Consider the following 22,295-nt stretch of genomic DNA (forward strand, 5'->3'; position numbering starts at 1 on the left):
AGTTAAAAGCCCAATTCTCATCTCCAGCAATACTGTACTCTCCCTTTAATATGTCATTTTTTTCTCTCTCAGTCAATCTCCTGTTCTCTCCCTTCTTTCCAAATTAAGTTTTCTTCTCTTTCCTCATGTGCCCATGATCCTTGTTGTTGCCCTCCATCTAATAGGACCCATTTCTCCCTCTTCTCCCCAATTTTTGTCTTTCTTGCACTCTCTCCATTTCCCTCTCCCTCTTACCCTCATTCATTCTCCCTAGCACTGTCTCTCTCTCTCTCCTCCCCCTCCCCCTTTTGCCTCCTTTTCTCCCCTCTTCATCTATCCACAAGCAATCTGTCTGTACCTCTGCACAGAGCTGCTGAATGTGTTGGCCTCCGCTGTCAGTGTGCTAGCTTCTGGGCACACTACAAAGCTACCTGAACCTCAATGCCTGCCTGGTCCTCCCCCACCCGTGCATTATTTCTGTGCACAATCAATAAATTGGCGGTTGAATATTGATTGACTTCGTAGGGCCCTAGCTGCTGTTAATAAAGTGCCTCCGTCAACCACCTGCCCCACGACCGCATGCCTTGAGATCACACATCCCCACGGATGCTGCGACGAGTCGTTACATTACCGGCTGATGTCTCGAAGGGGCTAATTTGTTGGGACGACTGCTTGATGTAACGATGTCATGGGGAAATTGTCTTCTATCATTCCCACCCTTTTTCCAAACATAACAGGACCAGGGTTAAAATAATTACATCCACTCTGTAGGAATTTGTCAGATTTCTAAGTATTATATTTGCAGCATGCATGATAGATCTACACAAACACGAGAAATGTTGGAGATGTGATTGCCCAGCTCAATCATGTATTACTGTTCCATTTAAATGTGTTATCTCCTTATCCTTGAATGACAGGAAATGAATTGGGCTCTTGAGTAGGCATGCGCAGGTTGGCGATTCCATTTTTCATATATGCCACTACCTCGTCTATTCATCAAGTGATCTGCGTATGTCAATGTAGGCTTTAATTCAAGGCTATTACAATGTTTACTGGAGTCATGTGTCCTGAAAGGTATAAAATGTCATGAAATTGAGAGGGGCTCTTACATGTAGTACCATTAAAATCTTGACAAATAATTTGTGTTGGGGGCTTTGTGGCACAGTGGAATTAGATTCCTCTGACTGTCAAACACATGACCACATGACCAGAGTTCCAGTGTTTACTTCCCTGGACAAAAAATATTTTTACCTAACAAATGCCCCCCCCCCCCCCCCCCCCCCCCATCCAGGCATATAAATGGGTATTTTGCAATGCTCAGGTAATATAATAGTGAAGAAAGAAGATCATTTTATCATTATTATTCTTAAATTGTAACCACCCCCAAAAACACACACACACAAACACACACACAATAATGTTTGATAATGTACATGTAGTCTTCCTTTACCAGACCCACTCAGTGTAGTCAATATTTATAAGCTCTTCAAATATCATGGTGTATGTGCGCAACTTGTATTTATATAGCTCTCATCTGGGTGCAATATTTACCTTGTAGTTAACATTTAAAGCTAGACTGTTAATCATATATGAACTGCTCTTCTACTATATACTACTATTTGTAGTAATGGCTGACCATTATATTATATTCATATTATATATATATATATATATATATATATATATATATATATATATATATACTGTAATGACAAAGTAAAGTTAGGAGGGGAAAGCTGAATTTGAAGTGGGAAAATCCATCCCAAGCAGAAAACACATAGGAAGAGTGGGAGATTTGCAAAATTGAAATTAAGTCAGATCAAAACGGGATCTCTATCTTTTGTCCCAAGGGGGAGAATTGGAGTCTCTGATTAAAATCCAGTCTCTTGCTTCTTGGAAGCATTAGTGGTCATTTTTAACCCTTTGTTTGATTGTTGTTGTTTTTTCATTGCTCTTCATATAATTTACCCAAATGGCAGAGATACTGGTATAGCAAGGAGGTACCGAGGAGGTAATAGCTCACTTAGTACCTCCTTGATAGTACAAGCATGCAGCCCAGACTTTTGCAGAGTGGTATCATTGTTGAAGAGAGCCTATATTTCAGTAAATGGGTATAAAACTAGACTTAGTTGTAGAGAAGCCGGGCCTTACCTTCAAGTGTAACAATGTGTCTCAATCCAGTAGAAAGGCCATGGTGACAACAATGGGGATTTGGGAGATTTATAGGTTTAATCTCATTGGGGGGATTTAAAGGTTTAATCTAATTTATTGGAGATTACAAGTAGTTTAAGACATCTGTGCTGATAGGCAAAGAAAGTACAGGGCTATGCAATTGGCGATCAATGAAACACAGTTAGGGTTCAACTGCTCCAGATTTTCAAAGAGTCAATCCATGTGCAGAGCCCGCACTGTTGCTTGCCAGAGCTTAGTTTCATCTAAGATGGTAACTCTTTGAGTTCTATTGGTCACAGGTTTATGCACACAGTCAGTAGAATTTTATCTTGATGGTGGAAAGGGCTATAGTGACACATTTATCATCGACCCTCTGTTTATCACAGTAATTTCCTGTCCATAGGATATGAGTGTGAAATTAATGCACATTTGACTCATTGGCCTCACTGGCACAGGAAGGGTTTAGTTTTCCCCAAAGGAGGACCTTGCCCCTGTCTTATATTATGAAATATTTTGGATCCTAATCATATGATTGGGTTAGAGCTTTAAGTGACCACCAGTCTTGGATTTGGCCTGAAAGTCCCAACCTTACTTTTCATCAGGCATTACTGGCTGGTCCTGCTTCTATCTGCATTCAGCTACATTTACATTACCTAGATGTATTACAAGTGTATTGCAAAATTTGATTTTGTGTGCACCTCAGTAGACTTGGAGCTGCTGCTGACCTAGAGTAGGAATTTTTGCAAAACTGACAGGCCGTGGAATGTGAGATGTCGCCTATTCATGAAACAAACAATGTTCATTGTGTGGTCAGGTAATATTAAGATTATCCTCCCTCCATAACTTCTGAACAATCCAAAATATACTCCCATTTGCCTTTGATATTGTGCAATCCTGTCTGTTCAAAAGTTTAGACTGTCAGGTGCATAATTTGTACAATGTACCATGCATGGTATTCTAGCACATGGCACAGTGCTACAGGCATATTTCCTTGCATTCATCATACAGTCCTTGACTTTGCTGTTTGATCTTCACTGATTGTGTTTCATACTTGACATCTTCCATCATAAATTATAAGTGTTTGTCCAGCATCCAAGTTTTACGTTTTACATTTTAACATGTACAGTTTGCTTGAATCAACTACTGGTATTTACTTCAACACACATACAATACCTTCATGAGTACACGTATGAGGATAAAACAAATGGAACTAGAAAAAATTACAAGTGTATATCTGTCCATAACATACTGGTACATTTAAATGTATTTAGAAAAAGACATGAAAATATATGATATGTACCTATTATATTCATAACATATAATTCATAAAAAGCAAGTTATATCCATCCATGATATACTGGTGTACTTATAACTAAATATCTTTGTGGATGTACATACTTTTTATACATATACCTATAAATATATGATGCACATATCTTTATATTCATAAGATAATATCTTCATATGAAAGATGCATGCATAATGAAAGCAGCCAACTTACAAACACTCGTCTACAGAAATGATTCGAAAGCCTTTCATATAATACTGTATCCCTATCATCCACCATACTATGGTACCATGTGCATGCTCTGTGTTCTGCACTGTGTCGCAATCGATTGATGCACCTGATGAAGATGCATGATACCAAACCAGACAGTAAGAAAGAAAGAGAGGGAGAGGGAGGGATCAGGGAGAGCTAGAAAGAGATAGAGAAGAAGAGACACATGGGAGGAGAGATGGGAGCAATCCAATTTCTCAAAGATCTCGGATGACATATTCTGATTGCGTGTCTCCACTTTTGGCGGTTCTGTGAGACTCTGAGCCTATATGCAGAGCCACCATCTGCTCCGGCGTGATATTTCAGAGTGAGGGCAGATACCTCTATAAATGTACTAGGGATGGCAGAAAATTTGCTGGTGCATCACTAATGGGATGATTTGTCGCCATGGCAACGGGATGAGAGGAGTAGTTTCTCCCAGTCAGTGGGCCTGTGTAAAAAACAAGATAGAGAATTGCCCTTGGCGGCAGATTTAATGGACCGACAAACTCTCACCATTTACGCAAGCAGATAGTAGGTTTTGATGACAGAAGAGTGTAGGTGGGGAAAGGTGATTTAAAGGGATGGTATAGTATTGGTTGAGACCTAACTTCAGGTTTATAACTTTTTTGTCCCCGCCGAACGAGTTCGAGCAGGGGACTATGAAACGGGCTCCGTACGTGTGTGTGTCCGTGTGTGTGTCCGTCCGTGTGTCAGTGTGTCCGTGTGTCCATGTGTGCGTCTGTGTGTGATTAAAATGTTCAATTTGCTACTTCTCTGTCATTTATTAGCTGATTTTGATTCTGTTTGCTTTATATGAGAGCACTACATGGGAGCTTTGAAACTGCTACATAGAATTTCAGTTGTTACCTTTGACCTTGACCTTTGACCTAGATATTGTACATTTTGCTACAAAATGCTACCGCTTCGCCATTTCTAACCTGATTTCGATTCCGTTTGCTTTATGTGATGGCACTAGTTGAGGGCTTCAAAACTTCTACTCAGAATTTTGACCTTTGACTTCTTTGACCTTTGACCTTGATTTTTTGACCTGTATTGTACATTTTGCTACAAAATGCTACTCCTTCGCCATTTCTAACCCGATTTCGATTCCGTTTGCTTTATGTGATGGCACTAGGTGAGGGCTTCAAAACTTCTACGCAGAATTTTGACCTTTGACTTCTTTGACCTTTGACCTTGATTTTTGACCTATATTGTACATTGCATGGCTACAAAATGCTACTCCTTCGCCATTTCTAACCCGATTTCGATTCCATTTGCTTTATGTGATGGCACTAGGTGAGGGCTTCAAAACTTCTACGCAGAATTTTGACCTTTGACTTCTTTGACCTTTGACCTTGATTTTTGACCTATATTGTACATTGCATGGCTACAAAATGCTACTCCTTCGCCATTTCTAACCCGATTTCGATTCCATTTGCTTTATGTGATGGCACTAGGTGAGATAAATGAGAAACCTCCTATGAAATATGAAAGAGCATGTAATTCTAGGAGGGATTCAATGTTTACTTGATGAAACTTGGTTTTGAAATGGCTCAGGTATCTGAAACAGAGCAAACCTAATAAAAGGTGGGACCCGCCTTTTATTATGATTGCTTTGTTTTATTTTATTTTTTTATGTCTCAGCAATTCCAAAACCGATTTTCATAGATCTGATAAACTTTGAAATTGAATTCCTCTTAGAATGGAATGCTCTGTTTTATTTCATTTTAGTGGTTTCTTGGTATCTCGCTGAAAGTTAAAAGCCCAATCCTCATCTCCACCTACATGTATACTACACCATCCCTTTAATGTCTAGATGAATCAGCGGATGTAGTAGTTTCTATTGGTCGCATTCACACAAACAAAACAATGTTTGGGTAACTATGGCGATCCAAATCTTGAGGATTTTTCTTTAACTGATGCCACATGATGTTCCATTTTCTCTCAGTGTAGATTTCTAAAGTGCAAGGAAGTATACACACATCCCAGAGCTGTGCTAGCTGTCTTTTCAGTAAACTGATTGCAAACTGGGGTATAAGTATGAACTCTGATTTTAATTCCATCATGCAGCATATATGGAAATTTCAGATTTTGTGTCGTAGTCACAAAATCTGTTATAATAGAGTTGCAGTACTCTTCAGATATCCCAGGAAGCTATGGGTGGTATACTTTCCTTGTTTTGGAATGTATAACCACACTGATCGACTGAACTGTAATCCAAAAAGGAAAAAAATAAAAGATTGTTTAACAGATTTTTTTTTTTTGAAAGTGTGAGAACACATTTGACTTACTTGCAAGTTTCTTAATCTTATCATTTCATCTTTGTAGAATGCATTACCTTTTGTTGGATGTATGAAAAAACAACTGTGTCATTGAAATGAATTGAATTGAACTGAAATCGATGTTTTGCGGGATGTCAGCAGTCTGGTGTATTGCATCTATTTTATCATAGCAAAAACTTTTGCATGTTACGTTTACACAATAGACAGTCTTGTGAACCATGTTTATGTATGTTTGGGACGAATCTGACAATTTGTAGGATGGTGTGCAAGGCTCAACACCAACTTTTTTTTTCTCTGGTGGCCTGTTTGGGAAACTAAAATCTTTGTATTTGTAAAAATTTGTTAGCCCAAAGAAGAAATATAGTGCCCTGAAATGAAACAAAATATAGAGTAATTGAAACTTAGGTGCCTGACTTGGCCACCAAAATCTAACCTTTTTTGAAGTTTGGTGGCCCCAAAATAATTTTTAGTGGCCCGGGCCACTGGGCCACCTCTAACGTTGAGCTGTGGAATTGGATATGAATCGCGCTATATATCATTTATATTCCTTTCATCCCCCTCCACAGCCAGTACCTCCATACGAGCCTCCAACCCATGACAAGGCGGGGCTGGTACAGGCGGAGGCCACGCCCGAAGGGGCCCCAGAGAAAGAGCAGGATGCGGAGAAGCCCACGAGTGGGATACCAGGAGCCAGCCTCAACACCACCAACAGCATCCTTGGCTCAGGCATCATCGGTAGGTATCTTATCAATTCTTCTACCACTCGGTCTGGGAGGACCCCACCATAATCAGTCATACCACCACCTGTCTCATAATCAGCTCCAGTAATATATCACAGTCTCTCATGCAAAGTTGTCTTTCTAGTATTCTCTCTCTCCCTCTGTTTCTCTCCATCTCTCACCTTCTCTATTATCTTATATTCTGATGAGATCTATTATTCAATATCCTATTTTATCCTTTTAATCTCTCTCTCTATGGAAATAACTTACTCTATACCATTCTTTATCTCTCTCCCTCTTGCTCTTTCTGCCCTTCTCTATATTTTCTACTTTTCTCTGCTTTCTTTTCCTATATTTCTATCACATTTTGTTATTCACCCCATCTCTCTCTATATCTTTTTCCTATTCTATTTAAGGTATTATTCTTCACCCACTGGTCTGCAGATGCAAACTTGCTATTTCTTGTGTCAGTCCTGCAAGAACATCGTACATATGAGGAGTGGAATATACAGGGATTTGTTTCTCTTTTGATAGGTCACGACCTTTAACATTTACAATCAACTTGCAGTTGATTGTAAGAGCACTTTGCTTCTGCCTCCGGTGGCTTTTTATTGCCGTGCACAAGATCACTTACATCTAATGGCATAAGGAGCTAGCTTAACCCCTTCACCGCCACTTGGGACTTTGGACCATGTTTACAGTACTTACTGCTGTGGGCTGTACTGCATCAATTAGCACTAAAAGCAAACAAAGGGTTAACTGTGCATACAGGATATCATTGTTATCTACCCAATATGTCAGGGTCTTGTCTTTGAATATTGTTCATTATCTGTCATGCTCATACTTTTCCCTGGTGGGATGAGAATTGTAGCAACCTGAATAATTCCGCAGGTTTATCTATAAAATTGATCTAGATTTGAATAGTCATCAATTTATCATTCTGTCTGTGCTGATGGCTCCAAAAATTTTGCTAGGAGTGAATGATGCATGCATGCTGGTATCGTTCCATTCGTGGTAACCATGGCAATGCCACTAGAATATGATGTACAGTGTAGTACTTCAGAAGCAGGATGCATTAAAGGCATTAATGACGTGTTAATTTTTCATTCTCTTGCTCTCCAACATATGAGTGCATGACAGACTTCGTCTGAGGCCCTTTCTATGCTCCTTGTTCGAATTGTGCACTCAGAACCGCATGATTGGTATAACGAGTTTATGTTCTTACGCAAGTGTCTAGACTGCAAGTAGCACGTATAGCTGCAAGTGAAATTGAGCATGCTGTTTGTGACCGTTTCATAGGGGTACTGCACTTTTCTTGATCTCCTTCTGAGTTTTCATGGAGTATCGGGGTGCTGCCATGGATACACTTCTGAATGATTCAGCTCAGAAAAAAAATATATACAGTATATAATTATATTGTATATAAATCTTCGGTAGAGTGGTAGTGTATGAATTTGGTGGGTTGTATGGTGTACGTGTAGTCTTTGTGTTAAAAAAAAGAAAAAAAAGTACTGTGAGTACCAATACAAATCTTACATCACGTCCTACATACATTTAATTTTTTGGGGAGCTGGATAAATTTTGATTTGTCACAGGAAGATCATAAAAATGCAGGGAATACTGCTAATACAGTTGTGCCAAAATAACAGTATTTGGTTTATGCCTTTACTGGAGAACATCCATTCGTATATTTTGGTAGAGATTAATTGTGCAAAAGTTTTGGATAGTACTCTGGGTGGAATTGGCTGGAGTATTAAGAGAATATCTCTATATTTCAAATGCTTGGAAGAGCATCAAGTTATTTTCTACTTTACTCTCAGCTCCTGTGTGGATGCACACGCTCATAGCCATGATAGGCAACTCCCATATAATAACAAAGACCTCGACACTGGCAGTCATATTTCATTATATTGATTTTTTTTTATATATCTGAACAGTAAAGTACATAAAGATATAAAGAAGATGATTTTGGGACTTGAATTTGAACTTGTTGTAAGGAAAATTTTGTGAAATGGGAATATACTGTATTTAACTAACACACTAACATTCGACTGTTGTAAGTCTGAACAGAAAATCTTCTGTAAAATCTTTAGGTACCAACTTATATTTCTTCTGAACTGTTTCTTAAATGAACTTAAAGATGAACTTTAAACATTAAAATACCAAATGATAAAAGTAACTAACAATATAAAAGGAGCATAGAGAGAATAAAACATACTGAAACAGTTGTGAAACTAAAATTCATAAAAGTTCCTGATAACATCCAAGGAACATGGAGAGAGTGAAACATACTAAAACAGGCATATTAATTCAGGGTGCTACATAAGCACTTGCGTGATTGCCCGGGGCAAGTGAAAATCAAATTTGGGGAGGTGTTTTTGAACAATGAGAATAAATGCTTGCCCAACTAAAAGTTTTGAAGCCACCTTTTTTTTCACTTATTCCCCAGCAAACCCACAAAGTCAACAATACAGAGCCCAAAGATAATGGCCGTTTAGTGATGCAACACAATTTATATCTAATTTCAGAAACTTTTCAACACTTACATTAAGAAGCCCCAATGCAATGCAATGGCAACACTTGATTGGACCAAGTTTATAACTCCATTTTGTTGAAGCGTGCAAATCAGTGTGTGCTGTTTATTCCAATGATTGCATTTTATTACTCCCTTGACTTACACATGATTTTCTATATTATTCCTTATATTTTGGACTTTCTATTCGGGCAAGTGTTTTGTAGCAAATTTGAAAATCTGCTTACCCGACTGGGCAAGTGGGTAAAATAAAGTTATGTAGCACCCTGAAATATTTCATATGATGTTTCAGAGCTACACCCTCACCTGTGCTCAACTTGTGATTGCACACATTGTAATTTTGACAGTTAATCACAGGGCCGGCGGAGTGTTTTCAAAAGTGGGGGGGGGCACTTCCGGGTTTCGTGAGCTATGTTTGTAACAAGCAAAAAAAAAAAGGCCTTCTGCGCAACTTCTGGTGCCACTTCCAGGTTTCTTCAGCTGACAAGCAAAAAAAAAAAAAAAAAAGGTCTTCAGCTCATCTTTCTCCCTCCATTTCCGGGTTTCTTCAGCTGACAAGCAAAACAAAACAAACAAAAATAAGGGTCTTCAGCGCAAAAACATAACCTTACCGCGCTCACACTTCAAGGTCTCTATTCTTTCTAGTGCTGCTTACGCACTTCCGGGGTAAAAAAAAGTGTGGGGTGGGGGGGGGGGGGGCGCCAAAGTGGTGACACCTTATGTATTCCTTTGTTTGGTGCAAAAAAAGTGGGGGGGGGGGGGGGGGGGCGAGCCCCCCGTTCTGCCAGCCATGAATCAATAGATGTAATATTCTTTAAATCCATGATCTTTGTGGCCATAGTTCTGTGAGAAATTACCATGTGGGTGAAAGTAAGGTTTGAATCTTAAAGGAAACAATCAGCCCTGAATGCATGATATCATAGATGAATTCATTTACATGTATTGGATGTATAGTAACAGCGTAAAAAAAAAGACAAGGGGTTTTTAACAGAGTTTGTTTTTGTTTTGAATAGATCTTTGTTGTTGTTGAAAGGATGAAGGTTCTGTCTCGTTTCATAGATATATACATTGTATGTGCATGTTACGTCTTGATTTATATATGCATTATGGTGTATTTTTGATAGCTAATTTCTCTAAGGACACTGTGAGTGCTGTAATGGGGAAATATGTACCAGTTTGATTGGAATATGATTGCTCTATCCCCTGATTAACAAGTTTCCTGCTTGGCATAATCAGGTTTCAGTAGTCGAAAAATCTTCCAAGGCAGTGGACATAGTATGTTATTCAACCTTGGTAGTTTGCAGGCATGAGATATCAAGAATGTATTTGCGCAAAACTCTTATTCATACCTTTCCATTATTTCTCCAATGCTTATGCCTACAACATTTACTTTTTCTGTATTTTTTCTTGCTGTTGCTGGACATAGCTCCTCCTTTTAAAATGACCTAATGATCAGTTGGAAGTCAACATACATGATGTGTGAATGTGTATCATACACTCCAATACTGTCATATAGGCCTAGGGTTGTGTCACCATGTTGACTGGGAGGGGGTTGGAAATCTTACAGAGTGCAATACCCTTGAATGTTTGACCTCAGAATTCCATTCAAGGGGGTTCGAGATTGGTTTGAATGATTTTGATGTACTTCCTAGGGGGGCACTTAACATAAATTAATTTTTGCTTCCATGATATTTTGTGGCTCTCAGAGGGTTTCCCACTAAATTGTTCACCCCAGCCTGATGTAAGGTATGAAGTTGAAGAAATTATTTTTAATATCATCAATGATATAAACCAGTCATATACTCCATTGGCTATCGACTGAAGTAAGAAGACTTTGGAACGTAGTTAATTATCAGTTACAAATATTGAATAGCTTCCATCCTGCCTCTACAGCATTGTAGGATAGAGATGTTGATATCACAACAACAACAACAACAACAACAACAACAACAACAACAACAACAACAACAAAGAAATGACCTTCAGCGTACTGTATCAGCTAGCCATTCATGCAGTCAGTGCATGCCAGTCTTTCAGAAAGGTGTGCGCATTTATTTGCAGTCCACCATCTTTTTTTTTTGCATGCAGTTTTGGGCATTCTCAGTGGAGGTGATTGTCAGGGTTGATAATAGTTACGTTCAGACCGTGTGGACACAAAAATCAACGCACTCAAAGGGACAGGAATTTAACCTTGAGGTTTCGTAACCTCGAGTTGAAGATTCGTCGTGCGTACCACACACATCGAAGTTAGGGGCAAGAGCTTAACCTCAAGGTTAGGGCTTGTCGTCTGAATGTAACTAATGTATGAGTTTGCCCTGGGTGCTTTCAGTGGGTAGACCCCTTATCTTTTGCCTTTCATTCATGGTTCACTTAATTTCATACATGGAAGGCAGCTAGGGCATCTGTTGTTGAATATAGTCTTGTTTGATGCTTTTATATAGATTAAAGCCAATCATGCAATATAACAGGATTAATATTCACTTTCTGATACCTTTTTTCGGTTGTTGTTTGTTTTTTTGCTTCTTTCCTTCACCCATCCATACCAAGGCTTTTCTGTGGTAGTTATGGGTAAATGCAATAAATGTTGAGTGGAATTTACTGTTCCCCTCCCCCCTCCCTACCTTCCAACATCCATTGGTAGTTTCATAGGCTCATTTGCCTTACTCTAAATTTCTTGTATGTTGTGAGCAGATGAACGTGCCACTCACTTTGAAATATTGTGTGCCTTTGTTACCCCCATGGTCTTTGCTGCATTTATCAGTGAAGCTACATAACTTACTGCTCTTCTTGTTTGTAACAAAAAACAAACCAAAAACAACTGTACTATTGTGTACTATGATTAACTGTTCACCCCATGAATTTGCTATAGTGTACATAGAATTTTGAAGTTGATGTCAAATATCACATATAGTATGAAAATGTCTTGACTAACAAGGAAAAGACTTAATACTTTGTGTTTGTTGGTCTAATCCTAAATGTTATGTACACAGTGTGAAGTGTGAACATATGTATCACATAGTATATGAGGGATCATTCATAAATGTATAATAAAATCCATATGCTTTAAAATGTAGAGTACAGACAAAGGCCTATTCGTATATGTCACCTGTAATGATTAGCAAGAAGCCCGATTATTCCCTGAAACATAAACAGTAGGGAAAACAAGATAACTACAGTATCAATTGTGTATATATCATCTTTGCATATCTGTATTTTTTGTATTAAAAGGGCAGTGCTAATCTAATGAACTGTACATTTTAACTCCATAGATTATTTTGATTTCAGACTTACATTGTATTCAGATGAGTAGAAGTCATGTAATCTAGGTATAGAAGGCCAAGTTTTGTGCTTAAAAGAAGTTCTAGAAAGAAGAAACAACAACAACAACAACAACAACAACAACACACACACACACACACACACACACACACACACACAAATGCAAAGCTCTAGCTGCTCATGCCTTGTGGTATGGGATGCTGTTAAGTACATCTCTGATATTATATTTTGTAAGCCTATACTTTGATCGTTGGCATTCCAAAGTTACTGCAATGTGCTGATTAACAGTGGTATAGTGCATGAATTGAAGAGTTTGTTCGCAAAAACCGATAAGTCCATTTTTGAAGATTTTGAAGTACAGTCTCTGTCATAAAGTACAAAATAATACCTTTTAAATGATATACAAAAATTGGTCACTACATATAAAGGTACATTTTTGAAGTTACGGTCAAAAGAAGCAAAAATTTTCTTATTATTCTCTTTATTTTTCTTGACCTTTAATCGCAAATATCTCCATTTGGCAAATATGGACTTGTCGGTTTTTGCGAACAAACTCTTCAATTACTTGTGTGTTCACTTTCCCCCAGGAATCTGTGCAATATCAATTTGTCTTAAAGTAATGATTGTTTCTGTGAGATGCAACTTGTTCTTTCCCTTGTATTTGTATTTGAAAGTTTATGTAGAAAAAGTGTGTTGCTGGTGACAATGAATTGATATACCTATCAGTGTTGGCAAACATTACAAAATACATTGTATTTCCCCATTATCGATTTGTTCCACCCCCATGTCTCACCCCTAGCCCCACCTCAAGATCTTGTTTCCTTTGCAAAAACTTCCCTTTTGAAAACGTACTAGTGTTCCCTTATAGATCTTATTTTAGTGTTTGCATTATGTCAATGATGTTGTGTTCAACAAGCTCCTTGTTTAAAAAAAAAACCACAATCTAGATAAATATTTTTTTTTTCATGAATGTACTTTGACTTATGTTAAGGCTGGCACAGTTGTCGTATGACAGGACAATAACCTGCATTTCTGTGATTATTTTCAGTTATTCATAAATTTTGTCATGAAATATTATTTACTGTGCCAGCACAATGTGAATTGTTGACTTCTCGAAGCTTCAATTTTATTTTTCAGCGTTGATATAATACCTGCAAAATGTAATCCATGCAATATTGTCGCAGACGTCAATAAACGTTCTCAATTGATCTGTCTCTATGCATATGTGTGCATTTGAAAAGCGGAATATTATATCATAATGCGCTTCTCCCTGTAGATTTCTCTGCGCATTGGCAGCCTTGAAAATAGACAGTGGAATACCACAATGGTGGAGCACTATATAGATTAACATGATTTACTCTGTGTTCTTTGCAGGTATTCCCTATGCATTCAAGCAATCCGGTCTCCCACTTGGTATATTGTTCCTCATCCTCATCAGTGGTGTAACAGGTATAATACAAATACACAAACAAACAAACAACAAGTATTTTATGAAAGATATGTGGGCATAGAGGGCCCCAGTGTGTACAAATCTTGCATTTTGTGTCACACAGAGTGTTTAGCAAGCCGCTAAATAAATGTAAGGAAGAAAAAAAGTTTTTAAGTATGTCTGCCTATCAACCTACAACATATAAAGGCTATAAAGGCAGCTGACAAAGGAATTCTGAGAGATTATGCATTATGGTTTATCTTGTGCATGTGTGTGTTTGTGTGTGTCTGTATGTGTGTGTGTGTGTGTGTGACACAGTCGTGGCACTAGGATAAAGCTCTGCTCTTGCAAACTCATTTTAGATTTTTTTTTCCATATTTCATCTAAAATGGCATCACAAAGTTAGACCTGAATATTTCATTTCATTGTTTTCAATCGATCAAATTTAGTGATTGAATCTTTGAATGTTTAGAGCATCTTTCAGGTGCTTTGAACAAAGTCTGCATCAAATTCTGCCTAAAATTCTGCCTAAAAGTCTGCCACAAAGTTCAAAATGTCATGTTGTGGTACCTACCAGCCTATTGCAAGACACCGATATATATGTGTATGAGTGCTACAATGATGCCATATAGTCAGACCAAATTTCAAGCTCGGCATTATATTATTTCTGATTTATGTTTTTTGTTTGTTTTTTGTTCAAGGTAAAATTGTTATCTCTTGAACTCTACTGTCAAATTGAGTGTTGGTATGGTGTAAATGATATTCTGGGAATAATGGCATGCATTAAATTGCAAAGTTTTCTCTGCCTGTTTCTAATCTTTGGCAAGTCATTATCAAGACTACATCGTATTACTCTGTGCACTGCTATAGCGTATTTAATGGACTGATAATTTCTTCTTTTTTTTTCTCTCTCTCTGTCTTTTCTGACTAGATTATTCCATGGTGCTCATGATCAGGATTGCTGAGTTGACGGGAACGCACACCTACCCCGAGATGGTGGAAGCAGCACTGGGAATGCCCGGCTATTACATGTTGTCCGTCATTCAGTTCGTTTATCCCTTTATAGGTAAACACATTCCCCCTCCCCCTCCCCCCCCCCCCCCCCCAATCATCGTGGGCGCAGAATTCTTCCTAGCAGACATCCTAAATGATGTATGGGAAAATAGATTGGATGCTAGTAAAGTCTGTCTCATCTAAAAAAAGGCCCGTAAGCTAGAAGCCTGCACCTCTGGGTCTGTGTTTCCAATAGTCAGACAGCCAAGAATAAGTTTTATTGCACTTGTCATATTCTTTTTTTTTGGTCCTCGATCAGTTTCTTTGCTAAATTGTTATCAGTCACAAACCTTTCGCCTTTGGGCCCGGGTACTGTAAAGAGGCTTCCATGCATATCAGCAAACGCATTCTCCGTTTCATCCTTCTTTTTGTCGGAGGTTAAATAAGTTTTGTGCTCTGAACCTTTGAACATTTAAAAAAAAAAGAAAAAGAGAGAGAGCAGAATGAAACAGGAAAAAAGAGTGCCCTGTACGCGAACTCTCTGCAATTGTGATAAGACTGTTTGCATGGTTTGGTCATATACAAAGCTTTGATGCATAGTCTCATACTGAGATGAAAAGCATACATTGTGTAGCAAGGTTAGTGCTGTGATGAAAAACGTCTCTGGTAGGGATTTCAGGCATCACATGTTGCTCTCTTTTAAACTGACCTGTGTATAGGCTTGCATGCCAGGGGTTACAAACCAAGAGAAAGTTTAGCTGAAGTCAGACTTACTATTCTATGAATTTTGCTACCCCCCCCCCCCCCCCCCCCTGGAAAAAAAAATAATGTCCTAGTCTTTTATAGTTTTCTTAAGTTGTCATGCTTGGCAACTTTTCCATTCTGTAGAGAAATATGTTACAGATCCACTTTTCTCTATGGGATTGACATGCAAATTGAAGATTAGTAGTTTAACCATATACCTTATCATGCAGCAAAACTTCAACTAGGAACATTGTTTCACATGAACGAATGAATGAATTAGTTTCCTCTGATATATGCTTACCATTGTCACTACATAGCTTTGAATGAAAGGGTACCCGTGAAGTTGGTAGACATGAAACCAACAAGGGAAGAGTTTGCCTGCAGCTTTCGTAATCACAATTCACAATTGACCTGCACAATCATGTACACTATGTTTAATACAAGAAAAGTTGAGGAGAGTGATGTATTTGTATTAACACATTTATGCTCTGTTATATACATATTTATATAATCCATGTGAATTGCAGCATGATGTCATTATGATCATAAAAGCAACATACTATTGTTGATTTTTTCTTCTCTGGAAATAGTTTGATTTTTTGTTTTTGTTTTTGTTTTTTCTCTGCAGCCATGATTGGATACAATGTTATCATTGGAGACACGATAACCAAAGTCTTTGCAGCAGTTATAGCTGGTGAGTTTCTATGGCAAGGAGCAGGGCCGGCGCAGTGTTTTCAAAAGTGTGGGGGCCCACTTCCGGGTTTCATTTTCAAAAAAAAAAAAGAAAAGGTCCTCAGCTCATTTCTCCCCGTCCACTTCAGGTTTCTTCAGCTAACAAGCAAAAAAAAAAAAAAGGGGGGGGGGGGGGGGTCCTCAGCTCATTCTCTCCCCTCCCATTTTAGTGCCACTTACGTACTTCCGGGTTGAAAAAAGTGTGGGGGCCCAAAGTGATGACACCCTATGTATTCCTTTGTATGGTGCACAAAAAGTGTGGGGGCCCGAGCCCCACGGCCCCCACACCTGTGCCGCCCCTGAGGAGTGTGTTTTTACTAGCAAGTAACATACTGTAGTCATTGTTGTTACATACACGCAGACACATACACATTTTTTTTTCCCAGTATTTTTTTTTCTATTTTTATTTCACTTATTGATATACATTCTATATGACGTACACAACAAATATGCAAAATATGACATCTAATATCAAAGAATACAATAAATAAATGTAAAATGATTTAGGCATTTTATGAAAACCACGACTCCCCTTCCTCTCCCAAATATACATACCTGGTATATTACTCAACAATCTTTTTGATTGTTTAGCTATCACAAAGATCGTTATTTCATAATTCAGTTGATAGTAATAAACAGATGAATACATAATTCCTTTTTCAAATGATTATTGGGAACATTAAATTAAATTGAATGTTCAATATTAAAGAATTGATATTACAATGCAAACAGAAATCTCTCCATTCCCTTTAAATAGATAATATATCATGAATTTCTCTCTGTACCCTGTAAGTCCTCCTTCCTATCCCTACTTCTCTATACACTCACACCAACACACACATACACACACACACACACACACCCAAACAAAGAAACGCACAAATGCAACATTTCTACAAGAGGACAATGTCTTGTATACTAAATTAATGTAATGGATCGTATCATCTGTATGCAAACAGTGGGCTTCTCTGGCATACAGTTCTTAAAGGACAAGTTCACCTTCATATACATGTGGGTTGAGTGAATGCAGCAATATTAGTAGAACACATTAGTGAGAGTTTGAGCAAAATCGGACCATCCGTTAAAAAGTTATGAATTTTTGAAGTTTCTACTCAGTCACGGCTGGATGAAAAGACTACTATAGCTTGTGATGTCACATGAGTACAACCATATAAAAAGAAAGAATAAAGAAAATTCAACATATTTCCATTTTTCTCGCGTAACAAAAGAACACTCGACTTCTCTTTCAGAAGGCAGGGGGAATAATATTACCCTTAACATACGTCAGTAGCAAGTCGAAAAAATGTGCACTTTATTCAAAAGGTAAAGTTTTGTGAAATTCTCTTTTTATTTTCCTTATATAGTTGTACGCATGTGACATCATACACTGTAGTAGTCTTCTCTTCCAGAAGTGACGCGCAGATACTTAAAATATTCGTAACTTTTGAACGGATTGTCTAATTTTCCTCAAACTTTCACTGATATGTTTTACTAATATTGCTGCATTCTCTCAATCCTTATGTATATGAAGGTGGACTTGTCCTTTAAAGGACAAGTTCACCTTCATAAACATAAGGATTGAGAAAATGCAACAATATTAGTAGAACACATCAGTGCAAGTTTGAGGAAAATTGGACAATCGATGCAAAAGTTATGAATTTTTTTAATTTTTGTGTTGGAACCGCTGGATGAGGAGACTACTACAGCTTGTGAGTCATATGCGTACAACAGTATAAAGAAAATATAAAAGAAAATTCAACATATTTTCACTTTCTTCACATAATAAAAGAGCAATTGACTTGCCTCTTTCTAAAGGCAGGGGGAATAATATTACCCATAACATTTATCGGTAACGAGTCAGGGGAATGTGTACTTTTTTCAAAAGACGGAATTTTGTGAAATTCTCTTTATATTTTCCTTATATTGTTGTACGCATGTGACATCTAAGTTATTCATACACTGCAGTAGTCTTCTCATCCAGCGGGTACTGCACAAAAACTTCAAAAATTCATAACTTTTGAACGGATTGTCTGATTTTCCTCAAACTTTCAATGATGTGTTTTACTAATATTGCCACATTCTCTCAATCCTTATGTTTATGAAGGTGAACTTGTCCTTTAATAATTAACCAATATTTCTATGTGGTTTATTTTCAGAAACAAACGTCCTTGCCAATCGCTACTTCGTCATTAGTCTCGTGACAGTGCTCTTTATGCTGCCGGTGTCGCTGTACAAAAATGTGTCCAAGTTGGTAAAGGTGAGCCTGGGATTCTGCAGACAGAACCAGAAATTTTCTTGCGCATGAAACTTTTGCGAATCTTGCGAGTAGCCAAGATCCGCGAAAGTGAAGGGATGCACCCATAAGTTTGTGTCTACACAGTGCATTAAATGCCAGTACAATGCTGCACACCGTGCAAGTACAATTGTATAGTTGACTTCTACCACTGCCATAACAGTTACTCAAATACGACTGCCATTTTACATCCAAATTTAACGCAACTATGTTCAGTAGGCATGAAAACGAATACTGTATACGCTGTTATTTTTGCGTACAGATATTTTCGTGAATGAGGAGGTTATAGACATTTTCGCGAGATGTTGTTTTCGCGAACTGACGCCGATGCCAACGTAAATGTGCTAGGGTCATGGAGACATTTTCGCGTGTTGTTAAATTAGCGATCCAACTGAGATTCGCAAAATTCACAAAAATTAAACCCTTGCGAAAATAACATCTTATACAGTACTGGTACTCTCTGGTGTCATGATATTTCATTTTTATGAAAGCCTCCAAATACTTAGTACTAGACATGTAGATCTAGAGGTATAAGTACTCATAATATTTTCATGATCATTGCAGCAAGTCACGAAAGTTTCATGTCGCGAAAAAGGCCTTCTGCTCCAATTTGCAAAAGTTTCATGCTGCAAGTGTTTCTAATTTTGTAGTAGTATTTGGCCCTCTGAGAAAGAATCATGAGGAAGAAAATTGGTTTCACAAAGTAACTATACAGCGACAGCTAGCTGTATCATTGTTATGATTGCATGTATTGTAATATTGTTCAGCTGCAGATTTGTGTTTGTTCCAGCTCTGCACATTTCTAAAGTCACGTAGAAATAGCAGCATGTCATGAACATGTGGTCCTCATAGACAACTTCATTTCTTTTTTGGAGGTCAGAAGTTTGAAGGGAAGCAAATTTAGTTATATCAACAGAAATTTGGTCCATATAGGCAGGTACAGTAAGTAGCTGATCAGCTACTCACAGGAGGTTTTACTGTATCATGTATACAGTGTATGTGTGGAGGGCCTTCCTGTTAAAATCAGTAAATAGATGCTACAATCTTCTGCTTCTGATGATTCTTTGTAGCCATATAGAAGCTAGGAAATGGAAATTTTCTGACTAATCATGCATTATTGAGACATTTTTTTTTCTTTTTTGTGTTGTTCCCGGATTGTGCATACAAACTAGTAGTGCCTTTATTGTCATTGCTCTGCAGTTCAGATCTATGTACACTTTAAACACAATAAGTCGGGTGGTAAACTGTTAAATGCCCTTTGTGCATGGCTGCAGGCATGAAATGATTTTTTATAATAATTTCAGCCCAGACAAGGCCAGACAATGGAATTTCCTCCCACACCCATCACCCATCGTAGGAACCCCTTTATTGTTTAGACTGGAATTATGAAGTGATTTTTTTTTTTAATGCATCACAGGTTTGATAGAAGATTGGAAAATTTCATTGCCCTAAATATCCTGCTGCATGTTCAATTGATACTCTCAGAGGTTAAATGTAGCCATGTGCATTTAGTCATGAACCCTTTCCTTCCAAGAAGGATTGTAATGTCCTTTATTTGATACATGAATGAATGAATGAATGAATTGCTTTATTGTCCATAAAGGAAATTCTCTTTTCACTGGTTTGGATACATGCAACACCTGCTTCTCAGATTCTATGGGTTAAAGATGTAGTTATACGTTTGTAGGTTCATTTCAAATTGATAAGGACAAGGAATGATTGCCCAGCTTTTGATATATTATCATTATTGCATTTTTATTCCTTCCCCTTTCTTTATGCCTACCAGGTATCCATTCTATCTCTGGCTCTCCTGGTATTCATTGTAATAATTGTTATCATCCGTGCAGCAACAATGGATATGTAAGTAAACTTGTATGTCCCATATCATCTGTATTATGTCCATTTTACCTGTTTCTGTTAGATTAAATGTGTCTATTGATCCAGGAGTGTGAACCCTTTCTGTGCTCGATTCACCATTTGGCACATCTGCTGGCATGCTATCACATATGTGATTGCAAACCAGCTGTTGATGAATGAAGATCATCTGATTCCCTTATTTATACTCCACTTGATTAGCCCGTTGTATACCAGCTTTGTATAACAATTGGCACAGAAGACCCCATAGTGCGGTACACACCATCCAAAGTCCCTGGTACAGAAAGCGCTAGGGGAAAGCCCTGAGTTGGATGCTAAACTAACAGTCAGGTCAAATTCAAGGTACCAGGTACACTGTAAGGAGGGGGATATTAACCTATTAAACACTAATAAGCTTAATTGCAAGTTACAGCTATCTGCATTGGCATTTAAAGGTGCACAGTCCCGGTGTTTTAGTCAAATGCGTACGCAAGTGCACGGTGCAAGTTTCCTATAGAGACCTACGCTATCGACTCCTCTTTAGCGCTTAAGCTTTGGCCCACTTCCCCGAGTCCGAAGAAGTCCAATCCACTGTAGTCAGTGGTCCGATCACAGTTCGGCTCATGATTCGGCTAAGGGGGATGACAGCTTTAGCAAACTTCTTTTGTGATGTCATCATAACAAGCACATATGCACGCACCCTGGCATTACTACAGACTGCGCGATGCGCAGAGAATTCCAGACAACGAAGGCAACGTTACTTAGCAATGTACACCTACGCACTTTACTCTGATGATAGCTCAACTTTGGTAATCTTCGTATCAATGCTAACGGTGATCGGCAGTATCATCAGCAGTGCCCTCTACACTACCGGGACTATGCCCCTTTAAAGGCTAATTACCAAACAAATGAAATGAAACTTCACAGCTATTTTTTTATCCCCCCAAAATACTGAAAAAAAGAAGGTGCAAAACCTCAGGCAATGTAATAGGATAATCCCTTTCCAAGCACAGAACTGTACTTGCCTCCTTCTGACAACTTCAGACAATTGAGCACCTGTTGTTCATACCACAAAGGACCTTATATCCTGAAAACTATCATCAAACACTGTCATCCCCCCTTTTTTTTCTTTCATTCTTTTTTTGAGACCCTAACCAGGCTGGGCTTTTTGGGCTGTTCTCTTGGCTGGGGAGGGTTGATTAACCCCCCGAGATCTCGGGCAATGGTTGTGCAATTGCCATGAAAATTGGCACATACATTACCTGTGGCATAACCTACTAAACTATACAAAAAGAAATTGAAGTTTTCATTATAATAAATAATCATGCTAATATGTGCATAAAATCACACATTTTGCTCTAAATCAGAAAATAAAGCTCCTAGAATCCTAATTTTTTTTGTGATAACATTCTTTGTAGCATTGCTAGCAAATTACTTGAAAAAAAAATCTGGTATCAAAATTAATTTCTTATATATTCTATTGTTTTATGAATTTCTTATGTATTTTTTGTTTTTCGATCTTTTGTTTTAGAATTTTTTTCGCAAAATTTGTGACAGAACCCATTTCAAGCCAAATTATGCTAAAATTAATTGATTTCAGCCAATAAAAGTGGAAATAATCATATCTTTATGAATAAGGTGAGAAAATTCTGCATAGACTTTTGGTCTGACAGGCATATTTAAAAGGTCATGCAGCGTCGTACTGGTATGCCCGATTTTTCCCAAAAATCGTGTCAAAAGATATGT

The 22,295-nt window shown here is 38.0% G+C and overlaps 1 protein-coding gene across 1 annotated transcript in view; it reads left to right on the plus strand.

Moving 5' to 3' along the window:
* LOC139735931 (putative sodium-coupled neutral amino acid transporter 11) overlaps positions 1 to 22,295 on the plus strand; it is a 52,727-nt gene that overhangs the window by 21,530 nt on the left and 8,902 nt on the right. The window contains exons 2-7 of the mRNA XM_071646684.1: positions 6,540 to 6,708; positions 13,879 to 13,953; positions 14,865 to 14,999; positions 16,299 to 16,364; positions 18,559 to 18,659; positions 20,482 to 20,555. Of these exons, the coding sequence (XP_071502785.1) occupies positions 6,540 to 6,708; positions 13,879 to 13,953; positions 14,865 to 14,999; positions 16,299 to 16,364; positions 18,559 to 18,659; positions 20,482 to 20,555 (620 nt within the window). The remainder of the gene's footprint in view (positions 1 to 6,539; positions 6,709 to 13,878; positions 13,954 to 14,864; positions 15,000 to 16,298; positions 16,365 to 18,558; positions 18,660 to 20,481; positions 20,556 to 22,295) is intronic.

Source organism: Diadema antillarum, unplaced genomic scaffold, assembly GCF_040938485.1.
Source record: "Diadema antillarum isolate AM-2024a unplaced genomic scaffold, OU_Dant_1.0 seq00000609_RagTag, whole genome shotgun sequence".
Taxonomy (NCBI): domain Eukaryota; kingdom Metazoa; phylum Echinodermata; class Echinoidea; order Diadematoida; family Diadematidae; genus Diadema; species Diadema antillarum.